This window comes from Symphalangus syndactylus, chromosome 13 (assembly GCF_028878055.3).
Source record: "Symphalangus syndactylus isolate Jambi chromosome 13, NHGRI_mSymSyn1-v2.1_pri, whole genome shotgun sequence".
NCBI lineage: Eukaryota > Metazoa > Chordata > Mammalia > Primates > Hylobatidae > Symphalangus > Symphalangus syndactylus.
This window is the reverse complement of record NC_072435.2, coordinates 25,452,033-25,468,697: the sequence shown is the minus strand read 5'-3', so window position 1 is coordinate 25,468,697 and position 16,665 is coordinate 25,452,033. Positions and strand designations below refer to the sequence as shown.

Below are 16,665 nucleotides of genomic sequence, written 5' to 3'. Positions count from 1 at the left end.
AACAAAAAATTAATAACAATAATAAATACGGCCGGTACAGAGTCTCGCTCAGGTGAGACTCCGTCTTAAAAAAAAAAAAAAAGAAAGAACGCTACCACTTACACAGTAGGGCATTCTCAAAAACAAGGGCAACGCCATCTCTTTTAAGTTTTTCTTTTGTCTTTCAAGATGTGATTTGCGACTGAAAACTTTTTCACATTCTTCACGTTTGTAAGGTTTCTCTCCAGTATGAAGTGTATGATGACATGCAAGGTGTGCTTTCTGATTAAAAACCTTGCCACATTCATTACACTTATAAGGATTCTCTCCAGTATGAATTGCCTTATGAATTACAAGGGCTGAATTTCAACCGAAGGTCTTGTTACGCTCACTACACTTGTAAGGTTTCCCTCCAGTATGAAGTCTATGATAGCATGTAAAGGATGACGTCTGACTGAAGGTGTTGCCACACTCATAACAATTGTAAGGTTTCTCACCAGTGTAACATCTACTATGGCATACAAGGAATCACTTCTGATTAAAGACCTTGTCACATACATCACATTTATATTGTTTCTATCCTAAATGGATTATCTGTTGTTTCCTTAAGAGTAAGCTATAATTAAAGGATTTTCCACTCTCATTACATTGGAAAGATTTTTCTCTCATGTGTACTTCTCGTTTTTTGTGTGAGTAATGAAGAATGGAGGGAATTATTCCCATAATTATTAGAAATATGGGTTTTGGGACTACAAGAAATTCTTTGGGATGTTGAAATTAAGGAGGCATTGTTGATAGACTTCTCAACTTGATTACCAATTTTCCATTCGGGCTGAAATATGTGGAGTTCAGGCAGATGCGAATGAAAGCTTGATCAAGCTGATCTTTAATAGGCTTGTTTCCAGCATGCCTTTGATCATTTCGGTCTGTACTACCAGTCAACTCTTTGATTTTTGTCATGGGTGCTTCATGACCATTTCTTTCATCTTCTTGCCACTGAATCTCAAAGTCATGAATATCTTTCTCAATTTCCTGTAAGCAAAAATCTCTAATGGGATGACTTTCATGTCTTTGCAATGTCCCTGTGTGGATCACTTCTGTATTGCCTTGTCCCGTGGATGAGAACTCCTTCATCATGCATTTGGAAGAGATATCTACAAAATATAAACACCAATAGGTTTCTAATTAAGCACAGATGGTAAATAATACTGAAATGTGTAAATATGAACCAAAAAAACAATTCTTATTTTAAACTTTCCAAACATGAGCTTCAAAGTTTAGGAACACGAAAGGAGTAAGATTCTATAATAAATAAAGGGCGATTGCATGTTCTTCAAATCATTTCTATGGAAGCCTATTTCCAATATCATGACAAAACACTGACAGGGCACAAACATGTGTAAGCCTAAAGTAAGGAGTGTTTTTCCACTGTGACCCTAAAGTGTATGAGAGTTTACAAAAAACATATCACTGTCTATGAAAGAAGAAAAAAATGTATTCTTCATACTTACAGCATATTTACTGTACACAAATAAATGCTATAGGACCACACAATATGCTATATTGGTAAATAATACACAACAAGCTCATGTAAGGATAACCAAAATCAATGGAGATTCTGTATTGTCAAACAATCATAGCACTGAGAAGATAACAAAAGATTACAAAACTTAGCCGGGTGTCATGGCTTGCACCTGTATTCCCAGCTGCTCAGGAGGCTGAGGCAGAAGAATTGGTTGAACCTGGGAGGGAGAAGTTGCAGTGAGCCGAGATCGCACCACTGCAATTAAGCCTGGGTGACAAAGTCAGACTTTTTTTTCCAAAAAAAGAGAAAACAATAAAAGAAAATGTTAATATAATATTTTTCTGGATAAATATCATAAAATTACCTTTATACATGCCGAACAGGCACTTTATGACTTAAAAAAAAAAATTGGTAGTTTTATTTTTTTCAGACAGAATCTTGCACTCCAGGCTGGAGTGCAATGGCATGATCTCAGCTCACTACAACTTTCGTGTCCACTGTTGAAATGATTCTCCTGCCTCAGCCTCCTGAATAGCTGGGATTACAGGCACGTGCCACTATGCACAGCTAATTTTTGTATTTTTAGTAGAGATGGGGTTTCACCATGTTGGCCAGGCTGGTCTCAATCTCCTGACCTCAAGTGATCCGCACGCCTTGGCTCCCCGAAGTTCTGGGATTACAGGTGTGAGCCTCTGCGCCTGGTGGCACTTCGTGTCATTAACGAGTGAAGTGTGTCAGTTATATTGCCTACCACATACTGAAAAGCCATATGTAAAATCAGAAAAATTAATAATATATTGTAACCCATGATAAAACCAGCAAGAAAATAAGTACATTTATACAGCCTGCAGAATTGTAAACAATTCTCTCTTAAGAAAAAAGCCACAAGGTCTATTAACCACCAGCACACCATATAAGACCTGAAATACATAGTAAGATCACCACCTTCTAGGCCAGGCGTGGTGGCTCACGCTTGTAGTCTCAGCACTTTTAGGAGGCTGAGGCAGGCGGATCAAAAGGTCAAGAGATTGAGACCATCCTGGCCAACATGGTGAAACGCCGTCTCTACTAAAAATACAAAAATTAGCTAGGCATGGTGGTGTGTGCCTGTAATCCCAGCTACTCTGGAGGCTGAGGCAGAAGAATCGCTTAAACCCGGGAGGTGGAGGTTGCAGTGAGCAGAGATCGTCCCACTGCACTCCAGCCTGGTGCAGAGCAAGACTCCGTCTCAAAAAAAAAAAAAAAGATCGCTACCCTCTGATTTAGGATGTCAAGAAAATACACAACAATGCTGGGCACGGTGGCTTACGCCTGTAATCCCAGCACTTTGAGAGGCCGAGATCTGATGTAGGAGGTCAAGAAAATACACAACAGTGCTGGACACGGTGGCTCACGCCTGTAATCCCAGCACTTTGAGAGGCTGAGATCTGATGTAGGAGGTCAAGAAAATACACAACAATGCTGGACGTGGTGGCTCACACCTGTAATCCCAGCACTTTGAGAGGCACAGTTGGGCGGATCACGAGGTCAGGAGATCGAGACCATCTTGGCTAACACGGTGAAACCCCGTGTCTACTAAAAATACAAAACATTAGCTGGGCGTGGTGGCAGATATCTGTAGGCCCAGCTACTCCGAAAGCTGAGACAGGAGAATGGCGTGAACCCGGGAGGTTGCAGTGAGCCAAGATTGCGCCACTGCACTCCAGCCTGGGGGACAGAGCCAGACTCTATCTCAGAAAAGAAAGAAATAGAAAGAAAGAAAGAAAGAAAGAAAGAAAGAAAGAAAGAAAGAAGACAAGACAAGACACGACACAGCATTAAAAGGAATAAGAATTGACTAACGGCCAGGCACGGTGGCTCACACCTGTAATTCCAGCACTTTGGGAGGCTGAGGCTGGTGGATTATGAGGTCAGGAGTTTGAGACCAGCCTGGCCAACATGGGGAAACCCCATCTCTACTAAAAACACAAAAAAATCAGCTGGACATGGTGGTGGGCACTTGTAATCCCAGCTACTTGGGAGGCTGAGGCAGTTCTTGTGGGCAGAGGATTACCCAGGTGCAGAGGCAAGAGACTGAAGGCACAAACCATTTCAGTACAATAAAGAAAATAGTTAGAATAAGAATAGTCATAATACAAATTAGATATAGAGATGATCATGGACAATTATCAATCATTATTATAAACAGTATAAATCTTTAGCTTTTAATATTACTCTTTGTTGCATTACTAATATAACCTAGGAATAACCGGCGGGTATAGGGTCAGGTGCTGAAGGGACATGGTGAGAAGTGACCTAGAAGGCAAGAGGTGAGCCCTCTGACACTCCCGCATAAGGGCTGCTTGAGGGCTCCTTGTTCAAGCGGTAATGCCAGTGTCTGGGAAGGCAACCGTTACTTAGCAGACTACAAAAGGGAGTCTCCTTTCTTTGGAGGAGTCAGGGAACACTCTGCTCCACCAGCTTCTTGTGGAAGGCTGGATATTATCCAGGCCTGCCCGCAATCATCCGGAGGCCTAAACCCCTCCCTGTGGTGCTGTGCTTCAATGGTCACGCTCCTTGTCCACTTTCATGCTCCTCCCTTACTCCTGGCTCCTCTTTGAAGTTCATAGTAGATAACGGTAGAAGAAATAGCAAAAGTCTTGAAGTCTTTGATCTTTCTTATAAGTGCATAGAAGAAAACGCTGACGTATGCTCCCTTCTCTCTCTGCTTCAGCTACCTAAGAGGGAAGCACCCCCAGTCCTGTGATCACGTGACTTTTTTCACCTTGTCAATCGCTTAGAAGATTCACCCTCCTTACCCTGCCCCCTTGTCTTGCATGCAATAAATATCAGCGAGCCCAGCCGTTCGGGGCCACTACAGGTCTCCTCAACTTGATGGTAGTGGTCCCCCAAGCCCAGCTGTTTTCTCTTTATCTCTTTGTCTTGTGTGTTTACTTATTACAATCTCTTGTCTCCGCACGCGGGGAGAATACCCGCTAAGCCCCGTACGGCTGGACCCTATAAGTTCTATATATATGCATTGAAGGGGGCCTGACCCTCCACACCTGTGGGTATTTCTCATCAGGTGGGACGAGAGACTCAGAAAAGAAATAAGACACAGAGACAAAGTATAGAGAAAGAACAGTAGGCCCAGGAGACTGGCACACAGCGTGCGAGGACCTGAGCCGGCCTGAGTTCCCTCAGTATTTATTGATCATTATTTTTACTATCTTAGCGAGGGGAGTGTAGCAGGGCAACAGGTGGGGAGAAGGTCAGCAGGGAAACATGTGAGCAAAGGAATCTGTATCATGAATAAGTTCAAGGAAAGGTACTGTGCCCGGATGTGCAGGTAGGCTAGATTTATGTTTCTCTTCACCCAAACATCTCAGTGTAGGAAAGAGTAACAGAGCAGTATTGCTGCCAGGATATCTCACCTCCAGCCATGGGGCACTTTTCTCCTATCTCAGAATAGAACCAATGGGAATGGTCGGCTTTACACCGTGACATTCCATTCCCAGGGATGAGCAGGAGACAGAAGTCTTCCTCTTTTTTTTTTTTTTTTTTTTGAGATGGAGTCCCACTCTGTCGCCCAGGCTGGAGTGCAGTGGCAGGATCTCGGCTCACTGCCAGCTCCGTCTCCCAGGTTCACGCTATTCTCCTTCCTCAGCCTCCCGAGTAGCTGGGACTACAGATGCCCACCACCACGCCTGGCTAATTTTTTATATTTTTAGTAGAGACGGAGTTTCATCATGTTAGCCAGGATGGTCTCGATCTTTTTACCTCGTGATCCGCCCACCTCGGCCGCCCAAAGTGGTGGGATTACAGGCATAGCCACTGCGCCCAGCCGACAGAAGCCTTCCTCTTATCTCAACTGCAAAGAAGCCTCCCTCTTTCACAACTCCTCCTCAGCACTGATCCTTTACGGGTGTCTGGCTGTGGGATGTAAGGTCTTTCCCTTCCCACGAGGCCATATCGCAGTCTGTCTCAGTGGGGGGAAAACTTGGACAATACCCAGGCTTTCTTGGGCAGAGGTTCCTGTAGCTTTTCGCAGTGCATTGTGCCTCTTGTTAATAGAGAACGGAGAATGGCGATGACTTTTACTAGGCATATTGCCTGCAAACGTTGTTAACAAGACACATCCTGCCAGGCGCGGTGGCTCATGCCTGTAATCCCAGCACTTTTGGAGGCTGAGGCGGGCGGATCACGAGGTCAGGAGATCGAGACCATCTGGCTAATACGGTGAAACCCCATGTCTACTAAAAATACAAAAAAAAAAATTAGCCGGGCGTGGTGGCAGACACCTGTAATCCCAGCTACTCAGGAGGCTGAGGCAGGAGAATGGCATGAACCCAGGAGGCGGAGCTTTCAGTGAGCCGAGATTGTGCCACTGCACACCAGCTGGGAGACAGAGCGAGACTCCGTCTCAAAAATAAAAAAATAAGCCGGGCGTGATGGCTCACGCCTGTAATCCCAGCACTTTGGGAGGCTGAAGCGGGCGGATCACCTGAGGTCAGGAATTCCAGACCAGCCTGACCAACATGGAGAAACCACATCTCTACTAAAAATACAAAATTAGTCAGGCGTGGTGGCACATGCCTGTAATCCCAGCTACTAGGGAGGCTGAGGCAGGAGAATCGCTTGAACCTGGGAGGTGGAGGTTGCGGTGAGCTGAGATCGTGCCATTGCACTCCAGCCTGGGCAACAAGAATGAAACTCTGTCACAAAATATAAAAATAATAAAAATAAATTTAAAAAAGCACATCCTGCACAGCCCTAAATCCATTAAACTTTGATTCAATATAGCACATGTTTCTGTGAGCACAGGGTTAGGGCTAAAGTTACAGATTAACAGCATCTCAAAGCAAAACAATTTTTCTTAATACCAATCAAAATGGAGTTTCCTATGTCTTCCTTTATCTACATAGACACAGTAACAATCTCATCTCTCTTTCTTTTCCCCACAATGCATTGCCCTTAGTTATATAGTTTGCTATGCATAAAATGCAAAACATAGAATGCGTACTGGGAAAATTTATAAGCTGAGTCAGAGAAAATTTTGTAGAAAACAAATTGCACAACAAAAACAAAAAATATGATGCAGGCTCTATGGCATAAATGTTTGTATTGGCTAAAAGCCATTATCAGATTTCTTATTCTCCAATAGGATGTTCCTGCAGATGAGGCCTTTTAGAGAATTTGGTTATCTGTGTTGACTATTCATGAATAGGACTAATGCTTTTCTTTTTCTTTTTTCTTTTTTTTTTGTTTTTTGAGACGGAGTCTCGCTCTGTCGCCCAGGCTAGAGTGCAATGGCGTGATCTCGGCTCACTGCAAGCTCTGCCTCCCGGGTTCATGCCATTCTCCTGCCTCAGCCTCCTGAGTAGCTGGGACTACAGGCGCCTGCCACCACACCCAGCTAATTTTTTTGTATTTTTAGTAGAGAAGGGGTTTCACCGTGTTAGCCAGGATGGTCTCGATCTCCTGACCTCGTGATCCACCCTCCTCGGCCTCCCAAAGTGCTGGGATTACAGGTGTGGGCCACCGTGCCCAGCCCTGGCTATTTTTTTTTTTTTTTGTATTTTTAGTAGAGACGGGGTTTCACCATGTTATCCAGGATGGTCTCGATCTCCTGACATCGTGATCCGCCCGCCTCGGCCTCCCAAAGTGCTGGGATTACAGGCATGAGCCACCGCACTCGGCCTATTTTTTGTTTATTTATTGATTTTTGAGATGGAGTTTTGCTCTTGTTGCCCAGGCTGGAGTGCAATTACATGATCTTGGATCACCACAACCTCAGTCTCCTCAGTTCAAGCTATTCTTCTGCCTCAGCCTCCCGAGTAACTGGGATTACAGCCATGCGCCACCGCATACGGCTAAATTTGTAGTTTTAATAGAGACGTGGTTTCTCCATGTTGGTCAGTCTGGTCTTGAACTCCCGACCTCAGGTGATCCAGCTGCCTCAGCCTCCCAAAGTGCTGGGATTACAGGCATGAGCCACAGCTCCCGGCCAGGACTAGTGCTTTTATAAAAAAGAGACAGTAAAGTGTTGGTTGTCTGTTCCTCTTTACACCATGTCAGGACACAAGCGGAAGATGGCTGGACTAAACCATGAAGAAGGATCTCACCAGGAACCAATCTGGTTGACATCTTGCTCTTGGATTTTCCACTTTCCAGATTCATGAGAAATAAATTTCTGTGTCTGAAGCTTTCTAGTTTACGCTATTTCTTTTTTTGTCTGTTTTTGAGACTGAGTCACGCTTCATCACCCAGACTAGGGTGTAGTGGCACGATTCTCCTGCCTGAGGAGATCCTCCCGCCTCAGCCTCTGGAGTAGCTGGGACTAAGGCACACGCCACCATGCCTGGTTAATTTTTTTTTGTGGGGGGAAGACGGAGTCTCCCACTGTCACCCAGGTTGGAGGGCAGTGGCACGATCATGGCTCACTGCAGCATAGCCTCCCAGGCTCAAGTGATTCTCCTGTCTCAGCCTCCCAAGTAGCTGGGATTACAGGTGCATGCCACCATGCCCAGCTAATTTCTGTATTTTTAGTTGAGACGGGGTTTCACCATGTTGGCCAGGCTGGTCTTGAACTTCTGACCTGAGGTGATCTGTCTTTCTCAGCCTCCCAAAATGTTGGGATTACACGGGTGAGCCATCGCGTTCAGCCAATTTTATTTTCACTTAGTAGATTCGAAGTTTCATTATGTTTGTGCAACTGGTCTCAAACTTCAAACCTCAAGCAATCTACCCACCTCGGCCTTTCTAAGTGCTGGAATTAGAGGCGTGAGCCGCCGCGGCTGGCCAGTGTAAGCTATTTCTGATAGAACAGTGAAATGAGCGAGACAGGAAAAGGGGCATCTCATCATCAACGTCACCGAAGGCTGACAAATCTTATCAAACAAAAAAAGTTTAGAGTCTGTACTATAAAACTTCCAATATGTTAAGCCATCTAAAAGCATTAACTTGTTTTAAAAAACAGGCGGGTGGATCACTTGAGGTTGGGAGTTCGAGACTAGCCTGACCAATATGTAGGAAGTTCATCACTACTAAAAATACAAAAATTAGCCAGGCACTGCGGGGAACGGTGGCTCATGGCTGTAATCCTAGCACTTTGAAAGGCCGAGGCGGGCAAATCACGAGGTCAGGAATTCGAGACCAGCCTGACCAATATGGCGAAACCCCATCTCTACTAAAAATACAAAAAAATAGCCAAGCTCTGTGGTGCACTGTGAGGAAAAGAAGGAGAGATCAGATTGTTACTGTGTCTATGTTGAAAAAGGAAGACAAAAGAAACTCCACTTTGATCTGTACTAAGAAAACTTGTTCTACTTTAAGATGCTGTTAATCTTTAACTTTTGTCCCAACCCTGTGCTCACAGAAACATGTGGTGTATTGACTCAAGGTTTAATGGATCTAGGGCTGTGCAGGATGTGCCTTGGTAAAAATGTTTTTGCAGGCAGTATGCTTGGTGATAGGCATCGCCATTCTCCATTCTCAATTAACCAGGGACACAATGCACTGTGGAAAGTCGCAGGGACCTCTGCCCAAGAAATCCTGGATATTGTCCAGGTTCCCCCCCAACTGAGACAGCCTGAGATATGGCCTCATGGGAAGGGAAAGGCCTGACTGTCCCCCAGCCCGACACCTGTAAAGGGTCTGTGCTGAGGAGGGTTAGTGAAAGAGGAAGGCCTCTGTGCCATTGAGATAAGGGGAAAGCATCTGTTCTCCTGCTCATCCCTGGGAATGGAATGACTCAGTGTAAAACCGACCAGACATTCTGTTCTGAGATAGGAGAAAACCGCCTTATGGCTGGAGGTGAGACATCATGGCGGCAATACTGCTCTTTACTGCACCGAGATGTTTGTGTAAAGTCAAACATAAATCCGGCCTACGTGTACATCCAGGCACAGCACCTTTCCTTAAATTTATTTATGACACAGAGTCCTTTGCTCACACGTTTTCCTGCTGACCCTCTCCCCACCATCACCCTATAGTCCTGCCACATCCCCCTTACTGAGACAGTAGAGATAGTGATCAATAAATACTGAGGGAACTCAGAGGCCGATGCTGGTGCAGGTCCTCACTTGCTGACCGCCGGTCCCCTGGGCCCACTTTTCTCCCTCTATACTTTATCTCTTTTCTCAGTCTTTCATCTCCACCTTGTGAGAAATACCCATGGGTGTTGGAGGGGCAGGATCCCTTCACAAAGTGGTAGAACTACAGGCGTGAGCCACCGCACCTGGCCACACATTTACATTATAGCATCTTGACCTTTGGCTCCCCAGCTGCCTTGTGACTGTGTGTGTGTGTGTGTGTGTGTGTGTGTATGCTCATGTGCTGTGACAGGCAAGGAAAAGCCAGTAGAGCGTCATCGCCACTGGCCTGGCAGGAGGAGGTGGCCCTCGGGCTGCAGTTCACTGTGCTGTTTGCACTCTGATCCTTGGAAGAATCTTTCCTGAAGTCATGGAGCCTCCAGCTCCTCCGGAACAGAACTAGTTGTGTAGGAGTGTGTCCTTCATGCCCCTCAGGTCCCTGACCTTCTCCCCACCCTTCCTGAAGGGAATCCAGGACCCCTGACTCTGAGCTCATCACCTGCTGGTGGCAAAGTCCCTGCCCATAATGGCCAAACTGGGCCCTGGTGATGTGCAGAGCATGGAAGACCCAGGAGCTGGAGTAAGGCAGTGACACAGATGGCAAAAATGGGGATGCCTCGGCACTGCCTGAGGACACAGGGTCTGGTCTGTAGGGCTTTTCTGACCTTAGTGAGGCCTTCTCCTCTTATTTTGACTGAAATAATTAGCCACAGGAAGTTCAGATCAATCAGAGTTGAAATTTCCAGAAGAAATGTGGGACCATCCTCACACTTGCCCCAAGCCCCGAGTCTTCCCTGAGGACGCCTCAGCATCTAAATCACAACCCCAGAGTAGGTGCTGCAGTTGTCCTGTGGCCAAGATGAGAACTGTGCGTCCTCCAGCGAAGGGAGACCCAAAACATTCAAAACAACCCATGCAGAAAGGTGTCTCTGGGCGGGCATGGTGGCTCCCGCCTGTAATCCCAGCACTGAGGCAGACGTATCACCTGAGGTCACGAGTTCGAGACCAGCCTGGCCAACATGGTGAAACCCTATCTCTACTAAAAATACAAAAATAGGAGCAGGTGAGTTGGCTCATGCCTGTAATCCTAGCACTCTGGGAGGCTGAGACAGGTGGATTACTTGGGGTTAGGAGTTCCAGACCAGCCTGGCCAACATGGTGAAACCCCATCTCTACTAAAAGTACAAAAAGTAGCTGGGCTTGGTGAGCATCTGTAATCCCAGCTACTCAGGAGGCTGAGGCAGGAGAATCGCTTTAACCTGGGAGGCAGAGGTTGCAGTGAGCCAAGATCGTGCCACTGCACTCCAGCCTGGGTGACAGATTAAGACTCAAAAGTAAAATTAAATTAAATTAAAATTAAAATACAAAAATTAGCCGGGTGTTGTGGCACACATCTGTAATCTCAGCTACTTGTGAGGTGAGACAAAAGAATTGCTTGAACCCAGGAGACAGAGGTTGCAGGGAGTGAAGTCATGAGACTGCACTCACATCCTGGATGATAGAGTGAGATTCTGTCTCAAAAAATAAAAAATAAAAAAATAAAACGAGCGTTTCTGATGTGATTGATGCAGAGATGATAAAATCTGAGTAACGTGATAAAGACTGACGGGCAGAGGGAACTTCAGATGGGGGTGGGAGGGCATGGAAGACATCCCTGAGCCTAGACCTGAAGGAGGAGATAGGGACAGGGCCATGATCATTTAGGGACATAGGTAAGAGCAGGGACAATGACCAGAGACAGGTAGGATTTTGATTTTTGGGAAAAGAGAAAAGCAAATGTGACTAGGGCAGAGGGAGTCATGAGATGAGGGCAAGCTCCCAGGAGGAGGTGGCACACTGGCAGGGGCCAGGGACACAGGGCTGTGGAGGCACAGTGAGGAGTTGGGCTTTCAACATTTGTCCACATGGACCAGAGGGCTTTGAGGGAAACATGCACTTAATAGCTCATAGCTCAAGACTGTAACAAACGACATAAAGAAAGAAAACTGAAAAATAGACTAACTGCTTAAACTACATTTTGATGTTAAAGGTTTCCAACAAATAATAAAGGGTAGAAAGCATGCAGACCTCGATCTGAACCAGATGCAACTAATTTCAAACAGAAACTACTTTGAAATTGTTTATTAAAAATCAAACAAATTCAGATGTCAATGGGAAGATAACTAGAACATACACGTGTACAGAAAGGAAAGATGTGAGCAGATTACAGCATGCCACAAAGGCATCTTTCAGAAGAAGGGATTATGGATTAAAAAAGGAAATTTTAAAATTAACATTTATCTCAAAGTCAAACTACAAAAAAGAAAAAAAACAGAAAGAAAAAAAAAGAAAGAAATGAAGAGGAACCAGAAAGAAAAAAAAAAGGAAATCTATTACACAACGAGAACAAAAGCACTTTTGATGTCCCTTTTTTTATTTTATAATTTTTTTTTTTTTTTTGAGATGAAGCCTCGCTCTGCCCCCCAGGCTACAGTGCAGTGGTACCATTTCAGTTCACTGCAACCTCTACCTCCCAAGTTCATGTGATTCTCATGCCTCAACCTCCTGAGCAGCTGGAACTACAGGTGCACGCCACTATGCCCACTTACTTTTTAAATATTTTTATTTTATTTTATTTTATTTTATTTTTTTTTTTTTGAGACGGAGTCTCGCTCTGTCACCCAGGCTGGAGTGCAGTGGCGCAATCTCGGCTCACTGCAAGCTCTGCCTCCTGGGTTCACGCCATTCTCCTGCCTCAGCCTCTCCAAGTAGCTGGGACTACAGGCGCCCGCCACCACGCCCGGCTAATTTTTTTTGTATTTTTAGTAGAGACGGGGTTTCACCGTGGTCTCGATCTTCTGACCTCGTGATCCGCCCGCCTCAGCCTCCCAAAGTGCTGGGATTACAAGCGAGAGCCACCGCGCCCGGCCTTTTTAAATATTTTTACTAGAGACAGGGTTTCACCATGTTGGCCAGAATGGTCTTGAACTCCTGACCTTAGGTGATTGGCTCCCAAAGTGCTGGGATTACAGGCATGAGACACCATGCCCGGGGTTGATGTGCCTTTTTTTTTTTTTTCCATTTTTCTTTTTTGAGATGGAGTCTCACTCTTGTCCAGGTTGGAGTGCAGTGGCGCAATCTTGGCTCACTGCAACCTCCACTTCCCACCTTCAAGTGATTCTCCTGCCTCGGCCTTCTGAGTAGCTGGAATTACAGGCGCATGCAAACATGCCTAGGTAATTTTTGAATTTTTAGGAGCGATGGGATTTCACCATGTTGGTCAGGCTGGTCTCAAACTCCTGACCTTGTGATCCTTGTGATCTACCCGCCTCAGCCTCCCAGAGTGCTGGGATTACAGGCATGAGCCACTGAGCCCTGATGTCCCTTTTAAAAAGTACTATGGGCTGGGTGTGGTGGCTCACGCCTGTAATCCCAGCATATGGGAGGCTGAGGTGAGCGGATCACCTAAGGTCGTGAGTTCGAGACCAGCCTGACCAACATGGAGAAACCCCGTCTCTACTAAAAACAAATTTAGCTGAACGTGGTGGCTCATGCCTGTAATCCCAGCTACTCGGGAGGCTGAGACAGTAGAATCGTTTGAACTTGGGAAGTGGAAATTGCAGTGAGCCAAGACTGTGCCATTGCACTCCATCCTGGGCGAGAGCAAGATTCCATCTCAAAAAAAAAAAAAAAGCAACGCTATGTAGGCCAGGTGCGGTGGCTCCTCTCTGTAATCCCAACTGTCATCCCAGTAATTTGGGAGGTCGAGGCAGAAGGATCCTTTAAGCCCAGAATTTTGAGACCAGCCTGGGAAACATAGTGAAACCCCTTTTCTACAAAAAAAAATACAAAAGCTAGCCAGGCTTGATGGCTCATGCCTGTGGTCCCAGCTACTCAGGTGGCTAAGGTAGGAGGATCACTTAAGCCTAGGAGGTGGAGGCAGCAGTTAGAGGAGATCATGCCACTGCACTCCAGCCTGGGCAATACAGCCAGACGCTGTCTCAAAATATAAATGAATTAATTACATTTAAACTATTACATGATAACAGAAAGTGATTTTTTTCTCCCACTTCACTGCCCTACTTCCTATTCCACCCTGGGAAGAGGGAAGAGAGTGTCTAACAAGTGAATTAAGACACAACCTTCTGGCTGAATAGGGATTCCAAGTGGAAGCTAACCTCTGAGGCCAAGATTTATAGAATGTACATGTCTTATAGATAGGAATTTTAAAATTCTCAATATCATCTGTATAATTTACACAAGTTTTAAGTTATTAAACTATATACATAGGCTGGGCGCTGTGGCTCACGCTTGTAATCCCAGCACTTTGGGAGGCCGGGGCGGGCGGATCACGAGGTCAGGAGATCGAGACCACGGTGAAACCCCATCTCTACTAAAAATGCAGAAAATTAGCTGGGCGTGGTGGCGGGCACCTGTAGTCCCAGCTACTGGGAGAGGCTGAGGCAGGAGAATGGCGTGAACCCGGGAGGTGGAGGTTGCAATGAGCCGAGATCACACCACTGCACTCCAGCCTGGGGGACAGAGTGAGACTCCGTCTCAAAAAAGACAAAATAATAATAAATAAATAAATAAATAAATAAACTATATACATAGAAGTCAACATGTCACGACGAATCATATCCAATGAACTCACCCACTGATGTGAACCCAAAGTCCCCCGCCCCTTTTCTTCTTTTGAGACAGGGTCTTGCTCTGTTGACCAGGCTGGAGTGCAGTGGCATGATCTCGGCTCACCGCAGCCTGGACCTCCTGGGCTCAAGAGATCCTCCTGCCTCAGCCTCCAGAGTAGCTGGGATTACAGGTGTGCACCATCACACTCAGTTAATTTTTTTTCTTTTGGCAGAGATGGGGGGGGTCTCACTATGTTGCCCAGGCTGGCCTCGAACTCCTGGACTCAAGCAATCCCCTTGCCTCAGTCTCCCAAATTGTTGGGACTACAGGCGTGAGCCACTGCGCTCAGCCCCCCTTTCTTCATTACTGTGCTTCCCTCCGTAATTCTGTACATCTCTCTCATTCTCCCCTTCTCTCTCTAGCTCTTGTTTTCTTTTCTTTCTCCCTGGGATTCTGCTCTTCATTTTGTACCCCTCTCCTCTTCTGCTGTTTATCCCCTTCTTCTCTCTATTCCTTCTCTTCCACCTCTTCTGCTCCATCCTCCCAACTTATTTAACCTCTTGTTGCTCCTTCTCCCCAATCTTTCGATCATCCTCAATCTCCATCTATTTCTGCCTCTTCTCCCATCTCTGCGCCTTCTCTGCTCTCCCCGTTAAACTATCTCTTCCCTGTTAAATCCCCCTGTCCCCACTCTCTATCACCCCAGATCCCCAGGTGTCCTCCCTGCTGTGGTTCTCCCTCTGTTCTTGCCACCAGCACAACTCTGCTCTTTTTTCCCCTGGCTCCAAACCCCTCGTCCTCTCCCTCACTCTGATGAGCCTCCCTCTTTGCTGCCCCTCTCCCTACCTTGCTGTTCTTCATCTCTCTGTACATCTAGCTTTTCTCTACTTTTCTCCAGTTGCTTTTCTCCTCCTGTTTTTCGTATCTTTTTTTTTTTTATTTTTGTTGTCTCTTGGCAAATCCCTCACCCATCCTCTACGCTGCCATCTGTTATGCTCTTTCTCATTCTTCTTTTCTCTGTCTCAGGTTTTCTACCGCTCTCTCAGTCTCCTGATCCTTTTGGCCCACACAATCACAGGGGGCTTTGGAGTTAGATGCCTGCATCCCGGAGGAGCGCATTTTCCAGGGGCTGGTGCAGAGCACGCAAGAACACCTGGTGTCATAGGACAGCCCCGGGCACCTCCCCAACGCGGGCTCAGGAGAAATGGTGATTACGGAGGGAAGACCTGGGGAGCATAAGGGCCCCGCATGAGGAGGGAGGTGGGGGGCGACGGCGCCTGAAGACAAGACTGAGAGGAGCCCAGGGCGGGAATCCGCCTCGCGGTAAGGAGTTTAAAAAGTGCGGGTCGGGAGGAGTCAGGAAAAGGTTTTCAGCAGGAAAACTACGCGACGGGAAGTGTATACGTTGCCCTATAGCAGAAAGATTCGGGAAGGGACCAGTCTATGGTGACTTTAAACCCAAAAGGAAGCGACCCCTGGACTCTCACGGGGACTTCTCAATTTGCTCTGGGTAAAGAAAGACGGACCAGAACTTCCAGGTCTATGAGGACCCCACCTCCCAGGTACAGAAGCGCCAGGGACCCGGGAAGCGCAGACTTAACACAACACAGAGCAAAACTCACCCCCGCGGTGGGACCGTCACTCCACGCGATCCGCTTCCGGGTTTGCGCGAATCTGCGCTCTGGGGACAGAAGCCAGGCCTGGGAGGGACCCGGGAGGAGGCGGGCGGGGCCTGGACGAGGTAGGGGCAGGGAGCGAGGGGGAGAGACCTTGCCCTTCAGAACCGACAGAGGGCGGGGCCGGGGCGGGACCTGTGGATCTCTCAGCCTCGCTCCCAAAGCCTCTGTTTTTCGGGTTTTGGAGGCGAGACCGGCCAGGAAGGCTGAGGCATGATCCAAAGCCCTGGAATTGTCTGGAAGGGGATGCAAACTAGAATGTGAAATGCAAAGCCCTGCCTGGGCGGCACGTAGGATGTCATGCTGATGACCACAGAAAAGAATAGAAATCCTCTCCCTTTCTATTCTCCATTCACTGGGAAAGGAGAGTCCACCCTGTGCTCAGCTTCAGAGACTTCCCTAGTGCCACCGCCTGAGATGCGCGACGGAGTGCTCAGGCCAGGAAAGAGTGAGGTCACCACCTGCTGCTTAAACACAGCAGGAATTCGGGCGCGGTGGCCCGAAGCCTGAGGTCCCAGCTACTCAGGAAGCAGCGGCGGGAGGATCGCTGAGCCTCGGGGTCCAAGCCAGCCTGGGCGACAAAGTAACAACTCCTCCCACAGCGCACCCAGGAGGCGGAGGTTGCAGTAAGCCGAAATCATACCACTGCACTCCAGCCTGGCTTACATTGTGAGACTACGTCTCAAAAAAATAAAAAGAAAAGGAAGTTGCATCTGCATACCACTGGACTCAGGTTGCATGACCACATTCCTTTCAAGGCTCAGAATTATTTAAAAGTCCATATCTTCAAATTGGAATTATT

General features: G+C 46.8%; 1 protein-coding gene across 1 annotated transcript; it reads right to left on the bottom strand.

Moving 5' to 3' along the window:
* Positions 1-137: 137 nt before the first annotated feature.
* LOC129460747 (putative protein ZNF321) lies at positions 138-15,914 on the bottom strand. Its single transcript, XM_063615665.1, is given in 4 exon segments — positions 138-855; positions 858-1,133; positions 2,140-2,261; positions 15,810-15,914. Coding segments are annotated over 2 exon segments (492 nt in total). The 5' UTR covers positions 1,117-1,133; positions 2,140-2,261; positions 15,810-15,914; the 3' UTR covers positions 138-622.
* Positions 15,915-16,665: the final 751 nt, after the last annotated feature.